Source organism: Pteropus medius, unplaced genomic scaffold (assembly GCF_902729225.1).
Source record: "Pteropus medius unplaced genomic scaffold, Ma_sr-lr_union100, whole genome shotgun sequence".
Taxonomy (NCBI): domain Eukaryota; kingdom Metazoa; phylum Chordata; class Mammalia; order Chiroptera; family Pteropodidae; genus Pteropus; species Pteropus medius.
In genome coordinates, this window is record NW_024351732.1 from 186,761 (window position 1) to 212,234 (window position 25,474).

At 35.3% G+C, this 25,474-nt stretch overlaps 2 protein-coding genes and 1 pseudogene across 5 annotated transcripts in view; 2 read left to right on the forward strand and 1 right to left on the reverse strand.

Moving 5' to 3' along the window:
• The window catches only part of LOC120588922 (zinc finger protein 585A-like), a 37,900-nt gene extending 22,331 nt beyond the window's left edge, over positions 1-15,569 (reverse strand). The window contains exons 1-4 of one of the 4 annotated variants that reach the window (XM_039846239.1): positions 15,070-15,567; positions 13,583-13,839; positions 12,166-12,291; positions 11,664-11,878 (exon numbers count right to left, since the gene is read on the reverse strand). In XM_039846239.1, the coding sequence (XP_039702173.1) occupies positions 11,664-11,753 (90 nt within the window). In that variant the 5' untranslated portion in view covers positions 11,754-11,878; positions 12,166-12,291; positions 13,583-13,839; positions 15,070-15,567. Of the gene's footprint in view, positions 1-11,663; positions 11,879-12,165; positions 13,213-13,582; positions 13,840-15,069 lie in introns of all 4 variants that reach the window. The other 3 variants (XM_039846238.1, XM_039846240.1, XM_039846241.1) reach the window with 3 other exon arrangements.
• Positions 12,509-14,326, forward strand: LOC120588981 (40S ribosomal protein S6-like; annotated as a pseudogene).
• Positions 15,570-22,206: 6,637 nt separating the features above from the next.
• Positions 22,207-23,131, forward strand: LOC120588984 (pre-mRNA-splicing regulator WTAP-like). The gene is given in 3 exon segments (XM_039846405.1): positions 22,207-22,576; positions 22,579-22,852; positions 23,071-23,131. Coding segments are annotated over 3 exon segments (510 nt in total). The 5' UTR covers positions 22,207-22,401.
• The last annotated feature ends 2,343 nt before the right edge of the window (positions 23,132-25,474 follow it).

Consider the following 25,474-nt stretch of genomic DNA (forward strand, 5'->3'; position numbering starts at 1 on the left):
AAAATTAAAAAAAAAAATTTAATGGGGAATCAAGATGTCACATGTGTAGCTTTGACACCTTACCAAGCAAGCTTCTTACAAACAACCTGTCCAGAAAAAAACTCCTCACTCAAAGATAATAATAAACATCTTTTAATGTTTATAGTACAAAAATATTATAAGCAAAAAGAAGAAAAAAGAGATTAAAAGGAATACACTACAAATAAAATGCCACAAAACAGAAAACATATTCACTATGAATTCAAGGAATTCACTAAAATACTAACTACTTAAACAGGGATATAAAAATCCAAGAAATAATGGAAAAACAGATAGTCTAAGGAAATGATTATTCAGATGTTTGAAAAACTTGGCATAATAAAGAAGTGAAAAAGAAAAGCAACACAGAAATGAAAGTCTCTTTGAAAGCAACGAAAATACTCTGTGAAAACGCAAAAAGCAGCAAACAGCAAATTAAGACAAGTGAGCAACATGAAACAGAAATGAGGACTTTTAAAGGAAAATAGAAAAATGAGTTCAATAAAAACATCCAGCAAACAAAAGGATCTCTGAAATGACAGCATAGAACTCTTATCATTATTCACAGTAAAAATTTATTTGATATTATCTAAAATAAGACATTAGAAAATTTAGTTCAACAAGTTAACATTAAAAGGTGACACTAAAAAACAAACAAAAAAGAATCCAAACCTTCCAAATTACCAATAGGAACAGAAACAAAGCAAAAGTACACAGTATATAGTGAAAAATATGTATCTTTCCACTGCTATACAGAAAAAAGGCACGATTCCAAAGGATGACAGTAAAAAAGATGAGCAAAAGCATATCTGGAAAGGCCAACAGAAAAAAAAGATCCTCCATCTTAATATCAGACAGAGATGAATTCTAGAGAAAAAAATTAAGTACCAGATCACAATCCAAAATGAATTTTGAATGTCATTACTACCACTGCAATAAATTACAAAGCAATAAATTTATAAACAGAAAATACAGGTAAATATAGACAGAAATATATTTGTGGTAGGAAACCTTAAATAATATCTCTCAGATCCAAGAGATGAAGAGGCAAAAAGATGCCATACTGTGTAAACCTCATAATTATATAAGATATTTTATTGATAGAATGATAAATTCTGTATCCTAGAAACATTGTTTTCAAGTGCCCATACATTTCGAAATATTAAACATATTTGTAAACACACATATAAAACTTAATATTCAAAAAATCAAATAAAATCAATGCAAAAAATCTCTCCAGAGCTGCAATCCTAATTTTTTAATTTACTTCAATTAGGTAAATTATTTTTCTAAATTATTTTTGAATAGTTTTGCTATATATCATGCCTTCTGATATATAGTATTTTTATTATTTCTTTGCAGGTTATTTTACTATTTTAATTTTGGCTTCGACTTTGGAATGAAATGCTGAATGGGAAACTTGTGTCTGCTTTACCTGTGTCCCTATGAAAAACCCTATTTGGCTACTGTTTTCATCTACTCCTGAATGTGGTTAGTTAATACATTTGATTTCTGAATCTATGTTCATAATTTCCAGTTCTTTTACTGTACTTGACTGGTCTGGGCATCAATATTAACAATGTAAACAAAACAAACACCAAAAAGAAGGTTAGGAATAATTTTAGATATCAACTTACACCTAAAATTTTGGCATAAAGATCAACTGTAAAATCACATGACATTTCCCCTATTTTTGACTATGCTGTATTTGAACAACATTTTAATTTCTTCAAGGACTCTTGAACCATTTCTATTTGTCAATTTTGACACTTATTTTTTGTAAAACCTTATATTTTATGTTTAGGTTTTCATGTTTTTATATATAATTTTACATAATATTCATGGTTGTCTTAATCTTTAATACAGCAGTAACTGTCTCTCAAGTTTTCTTACATACTGTCTTGGTCATCACCACACAGAAGCAAATTGTTCTTCTGTCAAGTATTTTATTCTCAATTTGTCTGATTTATATCTCTTTTTAATCCTTACTGTTATTTTATATTTACTGAATTCATTTTCTAACTTCTTCAGTTAAAAGTATAACTCATACTCTAGGTCTTTTTTCCTTAATTTCTAGAATTCCTTAAAAAGGCCTTTAAATCTTTATTTCTTTTCCTCTATGGTTTAGCATTACCACACAAACTATAAAATGTAGCACTTATTGAAATACAACAAAAAAAATTTTGTAAGATCATTTATGATTTTCCCTTTTCATGTGGAAGAAAACTTTTTTTTGATCTTTGTCTTTTATTTGGCCACAATGTTTAAATTTTAGAAGGCATTAAAACAAAAGCAATTTTAAACATGGCTTTACGATGCAAAGATTAAGTACCACTTTATTGAGCACTATTTTTCTTCCTCTTTTCATGTTTAGCTATAAGCCTATAGAAAGCATAAACACTCAAAAATGGCAAACCAGTTGGGGAAGTTACTTTTTATAACACAGTTAAAATATTTCAAACAAGTATTTACTCTAGCACTGATGAACTACTGAAAATATACGCACTCTAGTAAGAAACTAACGGTGAAATTGATCATGACCACTGATAACAGTCAATGCTATTCACCAGTCTAAATCAATGTTTGAAATTTTTCATGTATTTCACAGAAACAGGTGGAGGTTTTGCTAGGCAGGGATAGAAGAGCTGAAATAGCAGCCAATGACTATTGACCAACCATGAAGCCAAAGTTTAAAGATGTTAAAATCATATCTTTTAAACTATTCCTTTGAACTAACATAAGAAAATTAAGCAGTACATGATTTTTGCAATCCCTCCATCTCTGAGAGAGGGCTAGGTATAGCATATCAAATCGTAAGACAGTATGAGGGGATAAAGTATAAAATTATACCTTCTATCTTGGAGTTTACAATTGAACAGGGTAAGAACTGCTTGTAGCTATTGTAGATACAGGCAATTAGGGAAGGTTTCAAGGAGACAGTGAAGATAAAGCTCTAGTAACTAACAAATAGATTTTAAGGAAAGAAATGAGGACATTCTAAGAATTAAAGGCACAAATAAGAGACAGTCTAAAAAAATATTGAGGAAAGTAAGTTCCTTGACGGGTGACATCAGTGATTCTTAACCTACAGACCGTGTACAAAAACATTTTAAGATTTTCAGATATGGGTGTTTCTTTTTGCTAGACTCTCACTTAAAACACATTTTTCATAGCCAGAGCAATCAGACAAAAATAATTAAATAAAAAACGAAATTAAGAAAACTATCCCAGAAGTGACGTCAGAAACATGGCGGAATGAGAGATGTCCCCGGATCTCTCCCCTTGAAACAACAATAAGCTGAACATCTGAAACGGAACAAAACACCCAAACTGCACACCTGAACGTGGGATCAGCGCATAAGAGCTACATCAGGTCAGAACCCTGGGTGTCGGGCAGTGGACTGGAATAAACAAAAAGGCTGCCTCTCACAGCCACCAGAGCTCCCTGTAGGAGGAAGGAGAGGTGAGAAGGTGCAGAGAGTTCCCTGAACAGCCCTGCTTGGAAGAACTGTGCGCTCCACAGGGCCGGCGGCAGGGCCCAGTCATCAGGGCAGAGAGCAGAGAAGCAGGGAAAGCAAAAAAAAAAATAGCTGCTTTTTACCAGCAGTGGTTGTAAATACGAGATGAAGCCACAGCCCTAACCCCCAACACAGAGGGCCTCTCAGCCCATATCCTCCAAGACCTAACACCACGGAGCCCCAGGGGATTCTAAGCAAACACTCAGAAACTGTCACTAACACTGACAGGGACTGAGACTGAAGGGAGGGAGTGTGATTGAATATCTCTAAGAAAAACAAAGGCATTATTAAGGCTTTATATAAAGCCGGGATCCAAGAGGCTTAGACGCCATCTACTGGAAACCAAAAGAAAAGCGCCTTCTTTGCAACAGGCTAAAAAGAGACGTTTATGTAATAAATCTTCTTTCTGGAAAAACAGCAGAATACATTTCCATTAATGCCCAGGTGGAGAAATAGTCCATTAAACACCATGAACAACCAAGGTGACAAGGCAACTCATAAAAAAAAAAGAGAAAAATCTCCAGAAAATAAGCTTATAGACACAAATGTGCAAATTAAATGACAGAGAATTCACGACAGAACTTCTGAAAAAACTCAATGAGATCCAAACGATTCACATCAACAATTTCAGGAACTGAAAAAAACAACTGGATGAGCAGAATGAGTTCTTTAGCAAGGAGACTGAAACCCTCAAAGAAATGAATGTAACTTCTAGAGATGAAGAACACACTGAAAGATGAAAAGTGAAATAGTAAACTTGGGAAATAAAGTCGACCAAATTGGAGGAAAGCATCAGTGATATCAAAGACAGAAATCTAGAAATAAATCAGAAGGAAGAAGAGAAAAATTGAAGAATGAAAAATAATGAAAGAGAAATACAAGAACTAGCTGATACCATTAGGAGAGGAAACATAAAAATAAGAGGCATTCTCGAAGGGGAGGTAAAGGAGCAGGGATTAGAAAGCATTTTCAGACAGATACTTGACGAGAATTTCCTAAATCTAAGGAATTTGGAGCTTGGAAATCAAGAAGTCAACAGAACATCCAATTATCTCAACCCCAAAAAGCCTTCTCCAAGACATACTGTATTATATTATCAAAAACCAATGACAAAGAAAGAATTCTCAGGGCAGCCAAGAAAAAGAAGACGGTAAACTACAAAGAAAAACTCATTAGATTATCGTCAGACTTCTAAGCACAGACCTTATAAGCCAGAAAGGAGGGGAATCAAATATTCAAACTATTAAATGAAAGGAACTACCAGCCAAGAATAATGTATCCAGCAAAGCTCTCCTTTAGATATGAAGGAAAAATAAAGACCTTTCCAGACATGCAAAAACTGAGGGAATTCTCCACTATGAGGCCTGCGTTACAGGAAATGCTGAAAGGGGTCAGCTCACCTAAAACAAAATGACAAAAAAAAAAAAAAAGTACATAATTAGGAGTAAGGCAACTAGCAGGCAGATAGAAACAGAGAAGTGCAACCCTTACTAAGAACAGGGCATTACACGCTTAAGCAATAAGAAGAGATTTGCTATTACAGGATAATAATGAATGTTCAGCACACATAGGGACAAATTGAGACGACAATGACAGAAAAGGGGAGGATTCAAAGATCCAAATTCATGAAAGGGAATGGAGATAAGGCACACACAGAAGAAAATGGACTTGTATGTTTATGTAATACATATGTACACAACCATCATCTACATATTCATAATGGTAACCACATGCCAAAGATTCAGAACTGAAGTATATAATATAAAGAAGGACCAGAATGAAAATCCACACAATCCAACTCAAATTAAAAAAAAAAAAAAAAGGACACGAAGGACAAGGAAGCAATGAAACACTGAGCTACCAGAAAGCAAAAGAAAAATGGCTATAGGAAATTCTCATATTTCAATAATCACCCTAAATCTAAATGGACTGAGCTCACCAACAAAAAGGCACGGAGTTGCAGATCAGATCAAAAAAGAAAATCCATGACCAAGTGGGCTTCATCCCAGGAACAGAAGTGGATTAAGATAGGCAAATTGATATATGTGATACACCACATAAACAAAAAAAAAGAACAAGAATCACATGATCATATCAATAGATGCAGAAAAAGCCTTCAACAATATAGCAGCCATTCAGGATCAAAACACTTAATGAAATTGGTATAGAATAAAAGTACCTTAATGTAATAAAGGCCATATATGAGAAACCCTCAGTCAACATTATACTTAATGGTGAAAAACTAAAAGCCTTCCCTCTAAGATCAGGAACAAGGCAAGGATGTCCACTATCACCACTCTTATTCAATACATCATTGGAGGTCCTAGCAAGGCAAGGATGTCCACTGTCGCCACTCTTATTCAATACATCATTGGAGGTCCTAGCAAGTAAAAGGTATCCAAATAGGAGACGAAGAAGTCAAACTGTCACTATTTGCGGATGACATGATTCTCTATATAGAAAACCCTAAAGATTCCACAAGAACACTACTATAAACAATAACCAAATAAATTTCTGCATAAAAAATCACTCACTTCAGATTAAAAGACACACACAGACTAAAAGACTCACTTCAGATTAAAAGACACACACAGACTAAAAGGAAGGGGATGGAAAAAGATATTGCTTTGATGGATCTAGAAGGTATTTAAGTCAGACAGAGAAAAATAAACACTATGTGATTTCACTTATATGCGGAATCTAAGGTATAAAAAGAACAAACTAATCAAAAATAGACTCACAAATATAGTGAACAATTTGGTGACAGAGGGGAGGGGGTTTGGGGTGTTGAGAGAATGGAGTGAAGGGTTAAAGAAGTGCAAGTTAGTAGCTGATGGATGGTCATGGTGATGGGGAGCACAGCATAGGGAATGCAGTTAGCATTAATACGTTGGCTAGGTGAAGCGTCAGGGGAGGGAGGGAGCAATTGGAGGGATCATTTTACAAACTATATAGATGTGTTGGACTGTATACTTGAAACTAATTAAAATAAATAAATTTAAAAAATAAGTTTTATCATATAATTATACATCTATTATATATAATGGAAAAAAAAACAAAAGAACAAGTCAAAAAATAAAATGTAATGGCTACCTATAGGGAGAGGGAGGAAGTAAAAGAAGTAATGTCTTTTCTGACATTGTACAAGAAGTTGATAGCTAATAAACATACTTTGTCTTGCGGATTTGACTTTGGAAACTGGCAAAAAAAAAATAAAACAACATTAAATTAAAAATGTAATCCTTAAACATTCGAATTAAAATGAAACAGTTAAAAATATATTAATTAATTAATTAATTACTGGGACTACATCAAGCTAAAAAGCTTCTTCACAATGAAAGAAACTGTCAACAAGGTAAAGAGACAACCATCCGAATGGGAAAATATATTTGTAAGCAACACCTCCGATAAGGGCCTAATATTCAAAATATACAAAGAAGTCATACAACTCAATAACAACAAAAAAACAATGATCCAATCAAAAAGTGAGCAGAGAACCTGAATAGACAAGTCTCCCAAGAAGACATACAAATGGCCAACAAACATATGAAAAGATGCTCAACATCAGGGAAATGCAAATCAAAACCACAATGAGATAACATCTCACACCTCTTAGAATAGCTGTTATCAACAGGACAGGTAATAATAAGGGTTGGAGAGGATGCAGAGAAAAAGGAACCCTCATACACTGCTGGTGGGACTCCAAATTGGTACAGCCACTAGGGAAAACAGTAGGGAGGTTCCGCAAAAAAACTAACACTTGATGTACCATATGATCCAGCAATCCCACTGCTGGATATTTACTCCAACTTGAAAACTCATATCTGAAAAGATATTTGCTCACCAATGTTCATAACAGCATTATTCATGGTGGCCACGATATGGAAGCAACCAAAGTGTCCTACGATAGATGACTGGATAAAGAAGCTGTAATACATATATACAATGAAATATTACTCAGCCGTAAGAAGAGATGAAATACTGCCATTTGCAACAACATGGATGGACTTCGAGATAATCATGCTAAGCAAAATAAGCCCGACAGAAAAAGTTGAAAACCACATATCACTTACATGAGTGATATAAACCTAAAAGCAACAAACTAACAGGACAAACAAAAAGACTCACAGAAGTGGACAATAGACTCGTGGTTACCAAAGGGTAAGGAGGGAGAGCAGAGAAAGATAGATGGGGTAAAAGAGGTCAAATATGTGTTGACATTAAAGAAATTAAAATTAAAATTAAAAAAAGAAAAAGAAAAGAATCCCATTTACAATTGCACCAAAAAAATAAATACCTAGGAATAAATTTAACCAAGGAGTTAAAAGATCTGTACTCAGAAAACATTGATCAAAGAAATTGAAGAAGATACTAATAAATGGAAGCATATACCACACTCATGAATGGGAAGAATTAACATTGTTAAAATGTCCATACTACCCAAAGCAATCTATAGATTCAGTGCAACCCCTATCAAAACACCAATGGCATTTTTCAGAGAACTAGAATGAATCCCCAAATTTTTATGAACCAACAAAAGACCTTAAAAAACCCAGAGCAATATTGAGAAAGAACAAAGTATGAGGTATCACACTATATGATACCGAACTATACTATAAGGTTATAGTAATTAAAATAGCATGGTACTGGGATAAAAATAGATATACAAATCAATGGAACGGAACAGAGCCCAGAAATTAACCCACACCTATATGTTCAATTAATCTATGCAAAGGAGGCAAGAATATACAATGAGGTAAAGACAGTCTCTTCAATAAATGGTGTTGGGAAAACTGAACTTTTACATGCAAAATAAACTAGATCACTTTTTATACCATATACAAGAATAAACTCAAAATGGATTAAAGATTTAAATGTAAGACTCATAAAACTCCTAGAAGAAAAGATAGGCAGTAAACTCTCTGACATTGCTCTTAGTAATATTTTTTTGGCTATCTCCTCAGGCAAGGGAAACGAAAGAAAAAAATAAATTGTATTACAGCAAACTACAAAGTTTTTGCACAGCAAAGAAAACCATCGACAAAACGAAAAGACAACATACTGAATGGCAGAAGATATTTACCAATGATACATCCAATAAAGGGTTAATATCCAAAATACATAATGAGCTCAGACAACACCAAAAAACCCAAACACTTCAATTAAAAAATGGGCAGAGGACCTGAAAAGACATTTCTCCAAAGAGGACATACAGATGCCAACAGACATATGAAAAGATGTTCAACATCACTAATTATCAGAGAACTGCAAATTAAAACCACAATGATATATCACTTCACACTTCGACAAATGTGGGCAAGGATGTGGAAAAAGGGAACCCTCGTGCACTGTTAGTGGGACTGTAAACTGCTGCAGCCAGTATAGAAAACGGTATGGAGGATACTCAAAAAATTAAAACTAGAACTACCACATGACCCAGCAATCTCATTTGTGGGTATTGAACCCAAAGAAATCCAAAACACAAATTTGAAAAGGTATATGATATGCATCCCTTGTGTTCACTGCAGCATTATTTACAATAGGCAAGATATGGAAGCAACCTAAGTGTCCACTGATAGATGACTAGATGAAGAAGATGTGGTACCTGTATACAATGCAATATTACTTGGCCTTAAAAAATAATGAAATCTATCCATTTGCAACAACATAGATGGACCTAGAGGTATAGTGTTAAGTGGAATAAGTCAGACAGAGAAAGACAAATGTCATATGATTTCACTTACATGTAGAATCTAGAGAACAGGATAAATGAACAAACAAAACAGAAACAAACTCATAGATACAGACAACAAACTGATGGTTGCCAGAGGGGAGAGGACCTATAGGGATGAGTGAAAAAGTTGAATGGATTAAGAAGTACAAGCTGACAGTTATAAAACAGTCACAGAGATGTAAACTACAGCCTAGGGAATATAGTCAATAATACTGTAATAAATATGGATGGTGTCAGGTGGGTACCAGACTTAGGGGGAATCACTTTGTAAGTTACATAAATATCTAACTACTATGCTATATACATGAAACTAATATAATATTGAATGTCGAATGTAATTGAAAATTTTGAAAAAATTTTTAAAGGTATATCTAGCTAAAAATTTTTTAAATAAAATATATCTTTTTAATTGTGATAAAATACACATAACAAAATTTACCATTTTAACCATTTTAAAACGTACAGCATTAAGTCCATTCACAATGTTGTGTAAAAGCCTTTTACTTTCTATTTCTAATTCAATGCTCTGGGTCAGAGAATGCAATCAATATTATAGCAAAGGTTTATATTTTTTGTCTGCTTATATCAATAAGTTCTTGAGAGTAGTTGATAAAACGGTCAATGGTGTATTTAATGATTTCTGTTCATTTTTACTTAATATAGTTCAAAGATATAAGTTAAATAAATGTGGACATTTTAAAATTCTTTATATATTATAAACTTTATAAATTTGAACTCTCTCTTTATTCCTTTGGATGTTTGTCATCTTAAATTCCTTTTGATCTGAACCTTAACTTGCAGCCCTAGCTTTTCTTTGGTTTTCGTTTCTGAGTCAACTCTTCCATTCCCTTATTTTTAAATGAGGAGAAAAGAGCCTCTGATAGCTGAGAATTTGCCTGGCTCTATCAGGCCTCAGTGTTAGAAGCTGGACAGGTAGGATCAGCTAGGTCGTGGTGTTCTCGTATTATACAAAAACACAAAACCCCAACATCAAACAAGACCATCCTCTGTCACCATGGTATGAGACAAAACCAAGATGACTCCATAATCATGTCTGAGCACAGACAAAAATTAGAACATTGTTTAAACCACAAAAGGGGCCAAACATCTCCATACTCTGGCTAACACAAGTGACAGCTGCTTCATTATGAATTATACTTCACCTCACCCCATTCTTCCTTTCTTCTGAATAAAAATTAAGATACCCAATCACAGAACTGCCCAACAGCAAGAGAAATGGAGGTTCACTGAGATTCAGCTGAAACTCACTGCCTTTAACTAAAAGCATTAACTGAAATTCTACTACTTCATATATATATATATATATATATATATATATATATATATATATATATATATATATATATATATATATATAAACATAAAGGGAAGACATGACGAGAATGTCCACTGCTGTTGTTCACAATATGTATTTTACCAAACATTAAAAAAGCAATGTGCAATAGTGTGTCTAGTATACCACTGTTAGTGAAATGGAAAGAAAAAAATTTATAATAGTTTTTACTTGCATAAAGTAAAGAAACTAAGCTAATCAAAGAAAACGAATAAAATTCGTTTATCTGTATTGGGGCAACTTGGGCAAGTGTGGGACAAAGGTGGGCAAACTGGTCCCACGTTTCCCCTGAATTTCATTCACTATAATACTTATCACTATGTTATGGGATTTTTTTTTTTTTAATTTTTGAACTAAATGTATACATTACCTATTCAAAAAATTAAACTATTCCTAAAAACTATCACAAATATCTTCAGAAAGATAAGAAATAAGATGATATACAGGATATAAGAATAGGGTGCTAAAAGAAACATTTAGAAAACCAGAGTTTTTCAAAATTATAACTTTGACTTAAAACACTGAATTAAAATGTTTATGGCAATAACGAGAAACTAAATAGACAGACTAGAAGACAAAGTTGGCAAAGTTTACCAGAAAGAAGAGTAGCAAAGAAACAGAAAACAGTAGAGGAAAAAAATGGAGAACCAACATCTGAAAAACAGAAATTTCAAAAAGAAAATAGGGAAATATTTATGTGGAGGGAAGCAGTTTAGGATAAAAACTTCAAAATCCTGCACAAAATTAATTTCTAAATAGGAATTTTATTCTCAGCCAAAAATATCAAAATAGCATGAGGACAACATAAAGGAGAGTTTCCTTGACATTCCACCTCTCCACTGTCACACTGTTGACGTCTAGATGTGGACATGATACTCATGTATTGTTCATTCTTGGTGGAAAGATGGAGATTTGTTTCAGGGGCAGTAGGAGAGTCTGGCTGCTTACTGTGACCCATCTGCCTCTGTCCTGAGGCTCTGGAGACAGATTTGAGATAGTTACTCTTGGGATGAATTCCCACCCTGGGACTCCTCCTCACCTCACATGAGCTACCATGTTCCTCTGGAGCCAGGGCCAGGGATTTCTGGGGAGAGGTCCAATTAGCTGGCACGGTTATGCTGGGTTTCATCCTTTATTCTCTCAGGATCCTAAAGCTTGGTGAACATCTGTGAACTCAAACAGAGCTACTGGGAAGAGGCAGAGGAGGTCTGAAGGAAGATCTTGCCCAGGGACTCCCCAGAGACATCAAGAAACCTGGAAAGGCAATGTCCACGTGGTTAGTCTTTCAATATTCATCACGTCAACATTTCCTAGGAACACCAAGGTGTAGTTTCCTGAGCTAGACACCACACAATGGTGGTTCTCAAACTTGAGTGTACATCTGAATCACCCAGAGGGCTTGTTAAAATACAGTTTAAAATTCTCAGCCTCACTCCCACAGTTTCTGATTCAGTAGGTCTAGGGTAGGACTTGTCTCAGTCCATTCAAGCTGCTGTAAGAAAATACCACAAAGTAGGTAGCTTATGAAAAATAGAAATTACCTGCTCACAGTTCTGGAGACTAAGAAGTCCAACACGTTTTGGTGAGAGCCTCTTCCTGGTTCATAGCCAGCACACTCTCACTATGTCTTCACATGGTGGAAGGGGCTAGGAAGCTCTGTAGAATCTCTTTTATAAAAGCATCAATCTCATTCATAAGGACTCCACCCACATAACTTAATCACCTCCCAAAGGCCTACCTTCTAGGGCCATACTTTTGGAGCTTAGGATTTCAACATATGAATGGGGAGGTGGGGAGGGCACGGGCAACAAACATTCAGACCACTGTAGGGCCCAATAATTTGAATTTCTAACTACTGCCCAGGTGCTGCTGAAGCGGCTGGTCATGGGACCACACTTTAAGAACCAGTGCTTTGGAGAATATGGTTTAACAAAATCTGTGATAAGTATTCGTCAAGGTAAAATATAGGAATAAGCATGAGATATGGAGTAATGTTACTGTAGATTTGAATTGAAGCTCTGTTACCTTTCAGCTACAAAAATATGAAGAAGTTATTTCAGTTTGTTTCAAAATGAGGATGGAAGTGCATACTTGGGTTATGAAAATTAAATGTTATTATGTTTGTAAAGTACTTGGCATCTCCCTGGCACCCAAAAGCATGCAATAAATATCAGCAACTACCAATCATTATTAGATATTAAAAACTCAATATAAAAACAACATAATCAAAAGAGGTAAGGTAAAACGATAGACCAGACAAATTGATTTATATATGTAATAAAAGTGGCATTGAGTGTGCATAAGACATTCTTTGAGTAAATGCACTGACATAACTGACCATCCACCTAGAACAAAACTAAATCCCCAACACACACTACACAATTGGACTGAATTCCGGCAGGACTAAACATTTAAGTATAGGTATTTAAAACCTCCTAAAGAATATTGAAATAAGTTTTAAGAGTATATGTTTGTATAGCATGTGTTAAGGTGGGAGGGGCCTTATTATATATGAGAGAAAACCTAAAAACTATAAAAAAAACAAATATTTCTGATTAGATATTTCCTAATAATATGTGAAAATACACCTGAAAAATAAAAATGAAGATATACATGTAAATTTTCAATACGTGATTATAGGTCATCTCTAACATTCAAAAGAAAATCTAGTGGGTCAATAAGGAAAAAACAAGTTCAGAGAAAAATGGACAAAAGATTCACAGAAAAGGAAATTTAAATGGCAATTAACTAGAAGATTCCAATTTTACTAACAGGAAAAGGCATTAGAGCCATTAGATATAATTTTTTTTCAGAAATGTAAAACCTTAAAAAACAAACTGCTCTTTTTCATGGCACCTCAGAGGTGGTCGGCCGCTTCAGGACAAAGCTGAACATCTCTTTCCCAGCCACTGGCTGCCAGAAGCTCATTGAAGTGGACAATAAAGAAAAACTTCGTACCTTTTATGAGAAGCTTATGGCCACAGAAGTTGTTGCTGACGCTCTGGGTGAAAAATGGAAGGGTTATGTGGCTCAAATCAGTGGTGGGAACGACAAACAAGGACTCCCCATGAAGCAGGGCTTCTTGACCCATGAGCATATCTGCTTGCAACTAAGGGGCATTCCTGATATAGACCAAGGACTATAGAAAAAAAATGCAGATCTGTTCTGGGTTGCAATGTGGATGCCAATCTTAGTGTTCTTAACTTGGTCACTCACTGTAAAAAAGGAGAGAAAGATATTACTTGTCACAATGATACTACGGTGTCTCATCTCCTTGGGCCCAAAGGAGCGAGCAGAATATGCAAACTTTTCTATCTCTAGTCTAAAGAAGATGACGTCCACCAGTGTGTTGTGAGAAAGCTCCGAAACCCAGGACCAAAGCACTCAAGAGTCAGTGTTTTGTGACTGCACACATCCTGCAACACAAACGTCAGCTTATTTATTGCTCTGAAGAAAGAGTATACTCAGAAAAAGAAGAGACTGCAGAATATGCTAAATTTTTGGCCAAGAGAATGAAGGAGACCAAAGAAAAATGCCAGGAGCAGATAGTCAAGAGATGCAGACTTTCCTGAGACCTTCTACCTCTGAGTCCAGTAAAAAAAAAAATTAGATTTTGTTAAAGTAACAGATAAAAAAGATCGGACATCCCTTGCCGCCCCCCTAAAAAAAAACCCCAACAATATCCAGTTTTGGAAAGCATTTGGAAAATGAGTTCTTTTAAAATTGTTGGTGGGAGCTTGAATTGCTATATCTTTTGAGTTATTTAGTCATAACTATTTTTAAAAACACACATAACTGTTCCTAATAATAGTTTTAAAAATATAAAGCATAAACTGACAGGACAGTGGACAAGTCACCTTTCCAGTGTGAGCTTACTTTTATCTGTAATTAAATTGACAAGATAATCTGAGAACATATATATGAAACTACAATCAGTAATTAAACACACATTGTTATTTATGTAATAGGTGTGACATATATGAAAGCTGTCCGTGAACTAGGCCATAAAGCAATTTTTAAACTCGAGCATTACCCAGAGGCATTATTTGAAATAGAGAATGCACTTCTAAATAACTCATGGGCAAAGAAAAATATAATTGAAATTCAAAAATTAAAAAACCCACATAGATTTGAACAATAAAATGCTACACACCAAAGCTTGTGAATGTTTAGAAAGCAAGCTCATCACAGATCCCACTGAATCCCAGAGCTGACCACACAGGCTCTCAGACGTTGAGCACAAACTCCCATCACTGAGCCCACAAATCCCACACTCAGAGATCTCCATCACTGCCCCAAGAAACGCCTTCCCAGAGCTCACAGACACACATCAACGGACGCCACAGACCGTCCGTCACTGATCCCAAAAACCACCATTACTGGAACAACGCCCCTCCCCAATCACTGACCCCTCGTGATCCCTAATTACGACGAACCCAAATCACCTTAGAGAGCTCATGGGATTAAAATGTGGACAAGCTCAAGGAACCAGCGGCGAAAAGCCATCGAATGCCATTTCCGCTTCCGGCTCGACCTCTAGCACCGCCTCTAATGGACTTTCGGTATGCCGCATGCTCTGAATTACCACGAATGCCGCATTCAGCCAAATCAACAATGCAGAGATACGTAGTTCTGGACATTGCAGTTTCCGTAAGAGGCGCTGTCAGGCAGGAAACATGGCCGCTCCCAAACGGTGCTTCTGCATGCGGGATGCCATCTTGGAAACGTGTCCATTCCGTAAAGCAGAGGAATAGGCCGCCTGCCGGTTTTCATAGAGTGAGGCAGGGTTTGTTGCGTAAAATGTAGAGGTGTAGCCCTCGTCTAAGCAGGCTTCCGAGAAGGAGAAGGTATTGGCGATGCAGTCTGGCGCTCTATAAATTTCCCCTTTGGTATTCAGCAGTATGCGGAGAGCAGTTATTTGCTGGGAGAAACCACTGGGGAAGAGAGGAGCCAGGAAGGAAAAATCACCAAGGGAGAAGGATAGACGTCTTATATGCGTGTTACATGGATCCTGGGAGTAATCACGGGGGAGAAGTCAGGATGGCACAATCCGGTTTTTGGAGCAATCGGTTTACGCAAGAAGAATACGGAGAGGGCGGATGAGAGTCATTGGCTGGGCGAAAACCGCGCGGAAAGACAGATGTCAAAAAGAGCAGTCCCTTACAGAAAGGGTAGTTCATCCTTTCATGGGAAAAACCACCAGGGGAAAAAAGCGTAGAGGTCGGGATAGTACAGTCCTCTCCTAAAAGATACTAGTAGAGGAAGGTGTCACCTTCTGAAGGGTTGGTGGAAGCAACAGAGATTTGAATCCCCATTAATCTCCATTAGCCTCCACCCTAACAACCTCAAATAAAACAATAGTAAGAAGCAATAATAAAAATAATTATTTTTAATATATCCAACGTGTGACAAACACATCTAAGGAAAACTGCTATTTTTATTTATGTGTAAATTAAAGTCTAAGTAATAACAATGTCATTACTATGTAAACGAAGCTCGAAATCCAGTTTCTGACTCTTCCCTCAGCTTCTCCTATAGCAATTCTGGAGCTTCCCACTTCCCCCATCCCTCCTTCTTGGGTGGCTGTGAGTGGAGGGATTGTAAAAGCAATTCTTTTAACCTGGTGAACTTCCAAAAATTCTTCAAAACCCAGCTTAAATATTGCCTCTGCCAAGAAGTTCTTCTACCTGAAAGTGGCAGGAGGTTCTATGACCTACTGGGACTCTTGCTTTAGTCCTAACAGGTGGGGAAGGTGTTTTGAGGAGACTAGATGTAGGCTCTGCTGTGGCATGCTGGGTACCTTCAGGCCATTTATGTCCCACTCTGGGATTCAACTTAAAAAAAAGGATCAGTTAGAGGGTTGGACTCTGCTTACTCTTGGTTCTCTTTCTTCCCTCAAAGCCTGGTCTAAGGAAAAATCTGTGGATGTCCATTAGTGAGCACATATTTTTACCAGAGGCCTAAGAATTACTGTTAATTTTGTTGGTAATGTAATTATATTTGTTTGCTTGTTTTTAAAAGCCTTATCTTTTAGAGATTCATATGGAAATATTTATGGGCCAAATATTAGCTTTAAACTCCACTGAGAAGTAGTAGATTGGATAAAACAAGAATAATAGAATGCTGGTAAACGTTAAAGCAGGTGATGGATACATAGACTTCATTATAATGTTCTCCTTTAGTATTTGTGTGAAAATTTCACAGTAAAAATTAAAGAATGAAAGTAATTTATAAGTCATTCACAAGGAAATATTATCAAGAAGAAAGCAGGTGTACTGATAATATTAGATAATACACATTTCAAAACAATATTAACGAAGATATTCCCTATTTTACTAAGATGCAGCTACTAAAAGCATATAACACTATCTAACAATATTGTTCTGAAATATAAAAAACAAAACTGGTAGAACAGGGAAAATTTGAGGATTTCACAATCACAGTAACAAACTAACATATCTCTAAGAAACAGATCAAATAGAAGAAAGGTAGATAAAAGGCTACATTGGGATAACAATAACTTGCTTGATATATTGTATATTTACATTTCGTTTTTATTTTTAACCAGAAAATTAACATTTCTTCAAACATACATAGGTTGCTCATAAAAATTCTCCACAAAGTAGGTCATAAAAGAAATGATAAATCCTCCAAACTCATATCACATGTACCATATTATCAGACTATATCGCACCTGAATAACTCTTGAGTTAAAGACAACAAAACAAGGAATATTTCCAACTATTTAGAATTAAGAGGAAAAAAATAGTACTACATATCAAAAATCTAAGAGATGGGCCAAAGTGATACCCAGAATACCTAAACTCTAAAATGCATTTACTAGAATACTAGGAAGAATGAAACAAACTAAGCTTTAATTCAGTCACATTCTACTAAAGTCCTATTAAATACTCCCAGAGAAATTGGAAAGGAGGGTTTAGTATGATAAATAAATATTAATAAAATAAGTAAGAAAAACTCTAGTAGAAATAATAAAATCATGAGCTGGTTCTCTCTAAGAGTGAAATCATTTTTAAGAAAGATGAAAATAGAGAAGATAAAGAAGACAACAGAAAGAAAAAGGGACATTATTATAGAGAGAAAAAAATTAACTCAGTAATTCTATGGTTATTTTGAATAATCAGTTTGAAATCCTTGATGAAATAGACAGTTATCTAGGAAAACATAAGTGAAAAAATTGCCACTCAAAGAAAAGCTGGATAAGCCAAAAATACATAAAAGAAATCAAATTGGCAACATATGCAAAAACAAATCCTAGAAGGATTAATGATTCAAATATCAAAAACATAATTTTAAAACTATTAGTAAGAAATATCAGCAAATATTTTTTAGATCTGTAGTAATAGGAAGATTTCTTAAACAGAACACAAAAAGTATAAAAGATTGATAAATTTGACTATATTAAAATAAGGACTTTGTTCATCAATGACAATAAAGAGAATGAAAAGACAAGTTACAAACTGGGACAGATAAACATAGAACACTTGACTTAATTATAGGAGTAATTGATACATGACTTTTTAGTTTTGCCAAATATAAAATTATATTATCTTGATTTATATTTCCCTGATCACTAATATGTTGAAATTCTTTTCATATGATTCATATATTTCATACTATTCTAATTATTGGCTATATGAGTTTCTCATAAAATGTCTGTTCATATCTCTTGCCATGTATATATTGGGTTTGTTATGCTCTTTACTAATTAATTCAGAGTTTTCCTGCTACCAATCTCTGGCAAGCTTGTGTTCTATGTAGAAAAGATGAAGAGATTTTGCAAATGTAATTAAAATTCTTAATCAGATGACTCTTTGTTGATCAAAATGAATATATCCTGGATGAGCCTGACTTAAGCAAGCAATCCTTATAAAAGAGGATTCAGACCTTTTGTGAAGAGAGATTCGAAGCCAAAGAGAAACTTCCGCTTGTCTTGAAGAAGCAAACTGCCATGTTGTGGGGAGGGCCATGTGACAGGAAACACTGGGTGGCAGCAGGACTAAGGATACTATAACTACAGAGAACTAAATTCTGTCAATGAACAGTTAGATTGGAAAAAGACCTTGATCCACAGATGTGATCACAGCCCTGGTCAACATTTTCATTGCAGTTTTATGGGATCTTGGGCATAAAACACAGCTTGCCATGCACAGACATCAGACCTATAGGCACTGTGAGGTAGTAAATGATGGTTGTTTCAAGTAAATAATACATTAGACCAGAAGGATTTCACTGATATTCTTAGAACATTTCACCTCAAAGCAGTAGAATGTACATTCTTTTCAAGCACACACAAAATATTTCCCAAGATAAACCAGAATACAGAAGTGCAACAGCTGTGTTCTAGCAACTGCCACTGCCAGGTAGAAAACAAAGTCACTGAGCCTGGCGACCTACTCCCACCCTCACAGAGCTACCAGTAGGCCCCAGAAGAAGCAAGCAGTGAGTGTGGCAGCAGAGTATCGACAGCCCCAAGAACTGAAAGATAACACCTGAGAAGGAGACGTACACTGCAGCTAATCGCAGTGACAGGTGGAGATACAGAGGCAAGGGAGCTGAAGTCTGGCAGGTGCCATTACTGGGAGGAGAACAAAGCCACAAACACACCAGTGACCTCTCCTAACCTGCCTAACCCACCTTGCCCCCACCTACTGAGGCGGATCCTAGAAGGGGCACCTTGGACACTTCAGGCAGTGCAACATTGCATTAGACTGCTGGGTCAGCATAGGGACTTCAGGAAGCTTGGAACAAATTTGCCCACCATTCTTCTATGTGGGTGGAGCCATGAGATTGAGGTGACATGGTCACAGAAGAATGAATATCCACACACAAAAAAAAATAAAGGGCTTTTTTGCCCAGCAGAGATCCTGGAGGCCTGGGTAGTACAGGAGGCTTGTGATCCCTTTAAGCACCACTTACTGAAAACAAAATAAACCCTTCTCTTATCAACCTGCTAAAGAGGCACTACACTTAATAATAATTTCTTTAAAAAAAAAAAAAAAGCAGAGTTCATTCCTATAAATGCCTAGGCAGAGAAATAATCTATCAAACACCATGAAAACCCAAGGTGACATGGCAGTTCAGAAAGAAAATTTAAAATTTCCAGAAAATAAACTTAAAGATATAGAAATATGCAATTCAAATAACAGAGAATTTAAGATTACACTTCTGAAAAACCTCAACGAGATGAAAGAAAGTTCTGATCAACAGTTCAGTGAACTCAAAAACAAAATCAATGAACAACAGGAATACTTTACCAAAAGATTGAAACTTTCAAAAAGAACCAAATATAAATTCTGGAGCTGAAGAACTCAATAAAATAGATGAGGAATGAAAAAGCAAGTTTAGGAAATAGAGTTGCCCAGATAGAGGAAAGAATTAGTGATATCCAAGACAGAAATCTGGAAATGATACAAGTGGAAGAAGAGAAAGACATGAGAGTGAAAAAAAAAGTACTCTAAAAGAACTACCTGACACCATCAGAAAAAGCAATATGAAAATAATGAGTATATCAGGAGAAGAGAGGGAACAGGGAGCAGAGAGTCTATTCAAACAAATAATTGATGAGAACTTTCTAAACCTATGAAAAGAACTGGATCCTTGAATCCAAGAAGCAAACTGAACACCTAATTATCTCAATTCCAAAAGGCCTCACCAAGGCACATTATATGAAAACCATCAATAATTAATGCAAAGGAAGAATTCTCAAGGCAGCCAGGAAAAAGAAGAAGGTAATCTATAAAGGAAAAGCCATTAGATTATTATTGGATTTTTTAGCAGAAACTCTACAAGCTAGAAGAGAGTGAAATCAAATATTCAAACTATTGAAAGAGGGAAATTATCAGCTAAAAATAATGCATCCAGCAAAGTTTTCTTTTAGATATGAATAAGAAATAAAGACCTCAGACATACAGAAGCTGAGGAAATTTTCCATTACAAGGCCTGCAGTACAGGAAATACTAACAGGGGTTATTTTACCTGAAACAAAAAGACAAAAAGATACAAGACTCTGAGTAAGATGACTAACAGACAGACAGAAACAGGAAATTGCAACCCTTATTCAGAATAGTATATTATAAACTTAAATATTACATAATGGTTAAATGAGGTTAAAAAAAAACATTTTAAAAAGAAATGAAAACAATAGCTGCTGCCACTTAGAAATGAACTCACAGCATAAATAGGAATAATTCGAGACAACAAAAACAGAAAAAGGGAGCGAGTAAAGGTTTGAATTTGCAAAGAGGAATGGATATAAGAATCACACAGAAGAAAAAGGACTACTGTGTGTACAAAACTTTCTTTTACATAAACATAGTGGTAACCACACACAAAAAAAATCCAGAACTGAGGCACACAACATTAAAAAAAAAAGTGGGGAATAGGAAGAAAAATTGTAAAATACCACCAAACTAAAATAACAACAAGGGCAAGGAAACAATGGAGACACTGAGCTTCCAGAAAACAAAAAATGAAATGGCTATAGGAAAACCTCATATATCAATAATCACCTTAAATGTAAATGGAGTGAACTCACCAATAAAAAGCCACAGAGCAGAAGATTGGTTCAAACAACAAGACTCAACTACATGCTGCCTTCAGACACACATCTCAGCTGCAAGGACAAATATAGACTCGAAGTGAAAGAGTGGAAAGTGGATTTAGCCATATCTATATCTGGTGAAAGAGACTTCAAGATAAAAAAGGTAATGAGAGACAAACAAAGACACTTCATACTGATAAGAAAGAAGACACAACACTTATCAATATACATGCTCCCAATCAGGGAGCACCAAAATATATAAAGCAACTACTGACAAAACTGAAAGGAGAAACTGATGAGAAAACAATTATAATAGGGGACCTAAAAACCCCATTGACAACTGCAGATAGGTCACCCAAACAGAAAACCAGCAATGAAATATTAGTCTTAAATAACACATTAGACCAATTGCACATAATCATATCAATCTTAAATAACACATTAGACCAATTGCACATGTAGAGAGTCTTCCATCCCAAAACACCAGATTAAGATTGAAATCATACCAAGCATTTTCTCTGACCATAATGCTTTGAAACTGGAGATGAATTGTGAAAAGCGGGAAGAACTACAAATACATGGAGATTAAACAATATGCTACTAAAGAATGACTGGGTCACAAGGATGGACTAGAGGTTATTATGCTGAGTGAAATAAGTCAGACAGAGAAAGAGAAATACCATATGATTTCACTTGTATGCAGAATCTGAGGAACAAAAAGAACAAACTAATCAACAGACTCACAAGTATAGAGGACAATTTGGTGACTGACAGAAGGGAGGGGATTTGGGGGACTGGGAGAATGGGGTGAAGGGTTAAAGAAGTACAAGTTAGTAGTTGATAGATGGTCATGGGGGTGGGGAGCATGATATAGGGAATGCAGTTAACATTAATATATTGGCTAGGTGGAAAACCAGAGGAGAGAAGGAGCAATTATAGGGATCGTTTTATAAATTATATAAATGTCTAACCAATGTACTGTATACTTGATAGTAATTAAAATAAATAAATAAATTTTAAAAACCAGAAGGGAACAAAAAAGAATGACTGGGTCAAAGAAGAACTAAATGGAGAGATCAAGAAATACATAGAAACAGCAAACGATTGTGTCAGGGCTACAGTGGGAGGAGAAGCACAGGGCCCTGAGGCAGCGCAGCCTGGGCCTATGTGACTGGACAGGGCCCACGCAGCCTCCATCTGGAGAGGATTCAAGATGACCAATGAGGAACCTCTTGCCAAAAAGTTTCAACTGAGCAACACAGACTTCAAAGTTATGGCACAAGATGAGTTAATTCTACGATGCAAACAATATGAAGCATATATGCAAGCTTTGGAGGGCAAGTATACAGATCTCAACTATAGTAATGTAACTGGCTTAAGAGAGTCAGAGGAAAATTAAAGCAATAACAGCAAGAGTCTGTACGGAGAGGAAACATTTTTGTAATGCAACTAGCAACCAAGGAGCAAGAGATGCAAAAGTGTACTACTCAAATCCAGTACCTCAAGCAAGTCCAGCAACCTAGTGTTGCCCAATTGAGATCAACAATGGTAGACCCAGCAATCAATTTGTTTTTCCTAAAAATGAAAGGTGAACTGGAGCAGACTATAGATGAACTGGAACAAGCCCAAAGTGAACTGAGTGCCTGGAAGTTTACACCTGATAGGCAAACAAATCATATTCCCCAGTCAAGAATTCCCTGAGAGTCCCACTGCAAGAGAGCTGTGGTGGGACCCCCAAATACTTGTTTCCACATCAAGACTCAGACTTTTTGAGCCAAAAAAGCCACATTCTTATACTATCCAGCTTGTAATGGTTAATGTAAAACTTACCAGATGAACCTTATGGTTCAGTTTATTTCTCTTCTCCCTCCCCTTGCTTCAGAGGCATGATGGCATTGGACTATTCTGAAGAAGTGGCCACCTCTAAAAAATTCCCCTTCTAGAACATGTAGACACTTGAGAAATGTTTCTGTTTGAAGAAAATGGAGAGAGAAACAGAAGTCTTAAGTCTGTGGCACACTGTGTCTTCAGACAGTTTGGAGGAATGAAAACTTAGAGATTTAAAATCATGAATTGAACATGTAAATTCCAGTAAAATGTAAAAAAGAAATATACATTGCTCTTAATCTTGAACATAGTGACTTAAAGACACTGTATATCAATTTTGCCAATAAGAATGTGGATTTTGTGATTGTTGTTGAACTTTTGGGTCAAAACTAAAATAAGGTGAATTTTGCCTTTTTAAAAGATTTATTTGCTAAGAAACAACTTAATAGTTATGAGAGAATCAACTAATAGATGTCAGTACAAGTAGTTCATATATTTTACCATTGAGGACTGTATAAACATGAAAGTGTGGTATTGAACTTCAGATTTAAACTGTTTGAAGCATCGTAAACATTCATTTCACAGTTAGATTGTATAAGGATATTGGCTGTGATGAGACTCAATAAGTTAATTTTTTTAGTAGTGAAATTCATTAAATCCGTATTCCATTCAACAGGCACATGTTGAAAGAGCATTGTCATTGGTGTTAATGGGGGAATGTGTTCCTTCATTGTATTTGGGCCTTTTGTATCACACTCTTGATGTTAAATTAAATGTGCCTTGCTTTTTTTAAAAGAAGAAATACATAGAAACAAATGAGAATGAAAATACAACATATCAAACCTTTTGGGATACAGCAAAAACAGTAATAAGAAGAAAGTTCATATCATTACTGGAAAGATCCCAAATAAATAACATAACGTCACATCTTAAAGAACTAGAAAAAGAAGGACAAATGAAGCCCAAAGTCAGCAGAAAGAGGAAATAATAAAAATTAGAGCATTAAATGAAATTGAGAACAAAAAGACAATAGAAAAAATTAATGCAACTAGCAGTGAAGAGCTGGTTCTTTGAAACAATCCACAAAATTGACAATCCCCTGGCTTGACTCACTGAGGGAAAAAAAGACAGAAATAAACAAATCAGAAATGAAATAGGAAGAAGTTATGACAGGTACCAGAAAAATACAAAAATCATACAAAAATACTATGAAAGATTATATGCCACCAAATTTAATAACCTAGAAGAAATAGACAAGTTCACAGAAGTATATAACCTTCCTAGAATGAATCATGAAGTAATGGAACATCTAAACTGACTGATCAACAAAAAGGAAATTGAAACAATTATCAAAAACCTCCCAATAAGAAAAAGACTAGGACCAGATGACTTCACTAGTGAATTCTACCAAACATTCAAAGATGATTTAATACCTGTTCTTCTCAAACTCTTCCAAAAAATTGAAGAAGCAATACTTCCTAACTTACTTTATGAGTCCAACATTACCCTGATACCAAAACTTTGTAAGGATAACATAAAAAAAGAAAACTATAGACCAATATCTCTGAAGCAAGAATCCTAAACAAAATACTAGCAAATTGACTACAACAATACATTAAAGTGATTAGACATCATGATCAAGTGGGGTTCATGCGAGGGGCATAGAGATTGTTCAACATATGCAAATTGATCAATGTGATACACCACATGAACAAAATAAAGGATAAAAATTATATGATCATATCAATAGAAATAGAAAAACATTTGACAAGATACAGAATCCATTTATGATTAGAACACTTAATAAAATGAGTAAAGAAGGAAAGTATCTTAACATGATAAGGGCCATATACAACAAACACTCCGCTAATATACTTAAAAACTAAAAGCCTTCCTTCTAAGTTCAGGAACAAGACAAGGTTGTCTGCTTTCAACACTCTTATTCAATACAGTGTTGGAAATCCTAACTAGAGCAATCAGGCAAGAGAAAGAAATATAAGGCATCCATTGCGAATGAAGAAGTCAAATTGCTACTTCTTGCAGATGGTATGATTCTCTATATAGAAAACTATAAAGACTCCACCGAAAAATTGTTAGAAACAATAAACAAATGCAGTAAAGTTGCAGGACACTAAGTCAGTGTACAAAAACCTATTGCATTCCTATATACTAACAATGAAATTCCAGAAAAAGAACTGAAAAAATTTCTTTTGCAATTGCAACAAAAATAAAATACATAGTAATAACCTTATTAAGGCATGTGAAAGACATATACACTGAAAACTATAAGACGTTATTAAAAGAAATTGAAAAAGACACAAAGAAATGGAAAGATATTCCATGTTCATAGATTGGAAGAATCAACATAGTTCAAATCTCCAAAGCATTCAAAGCAATATACAGATTTAATGCTATCTTCAACAAAATCCCAATGGCATTTTTTTTTTTTTTAAAGAAAC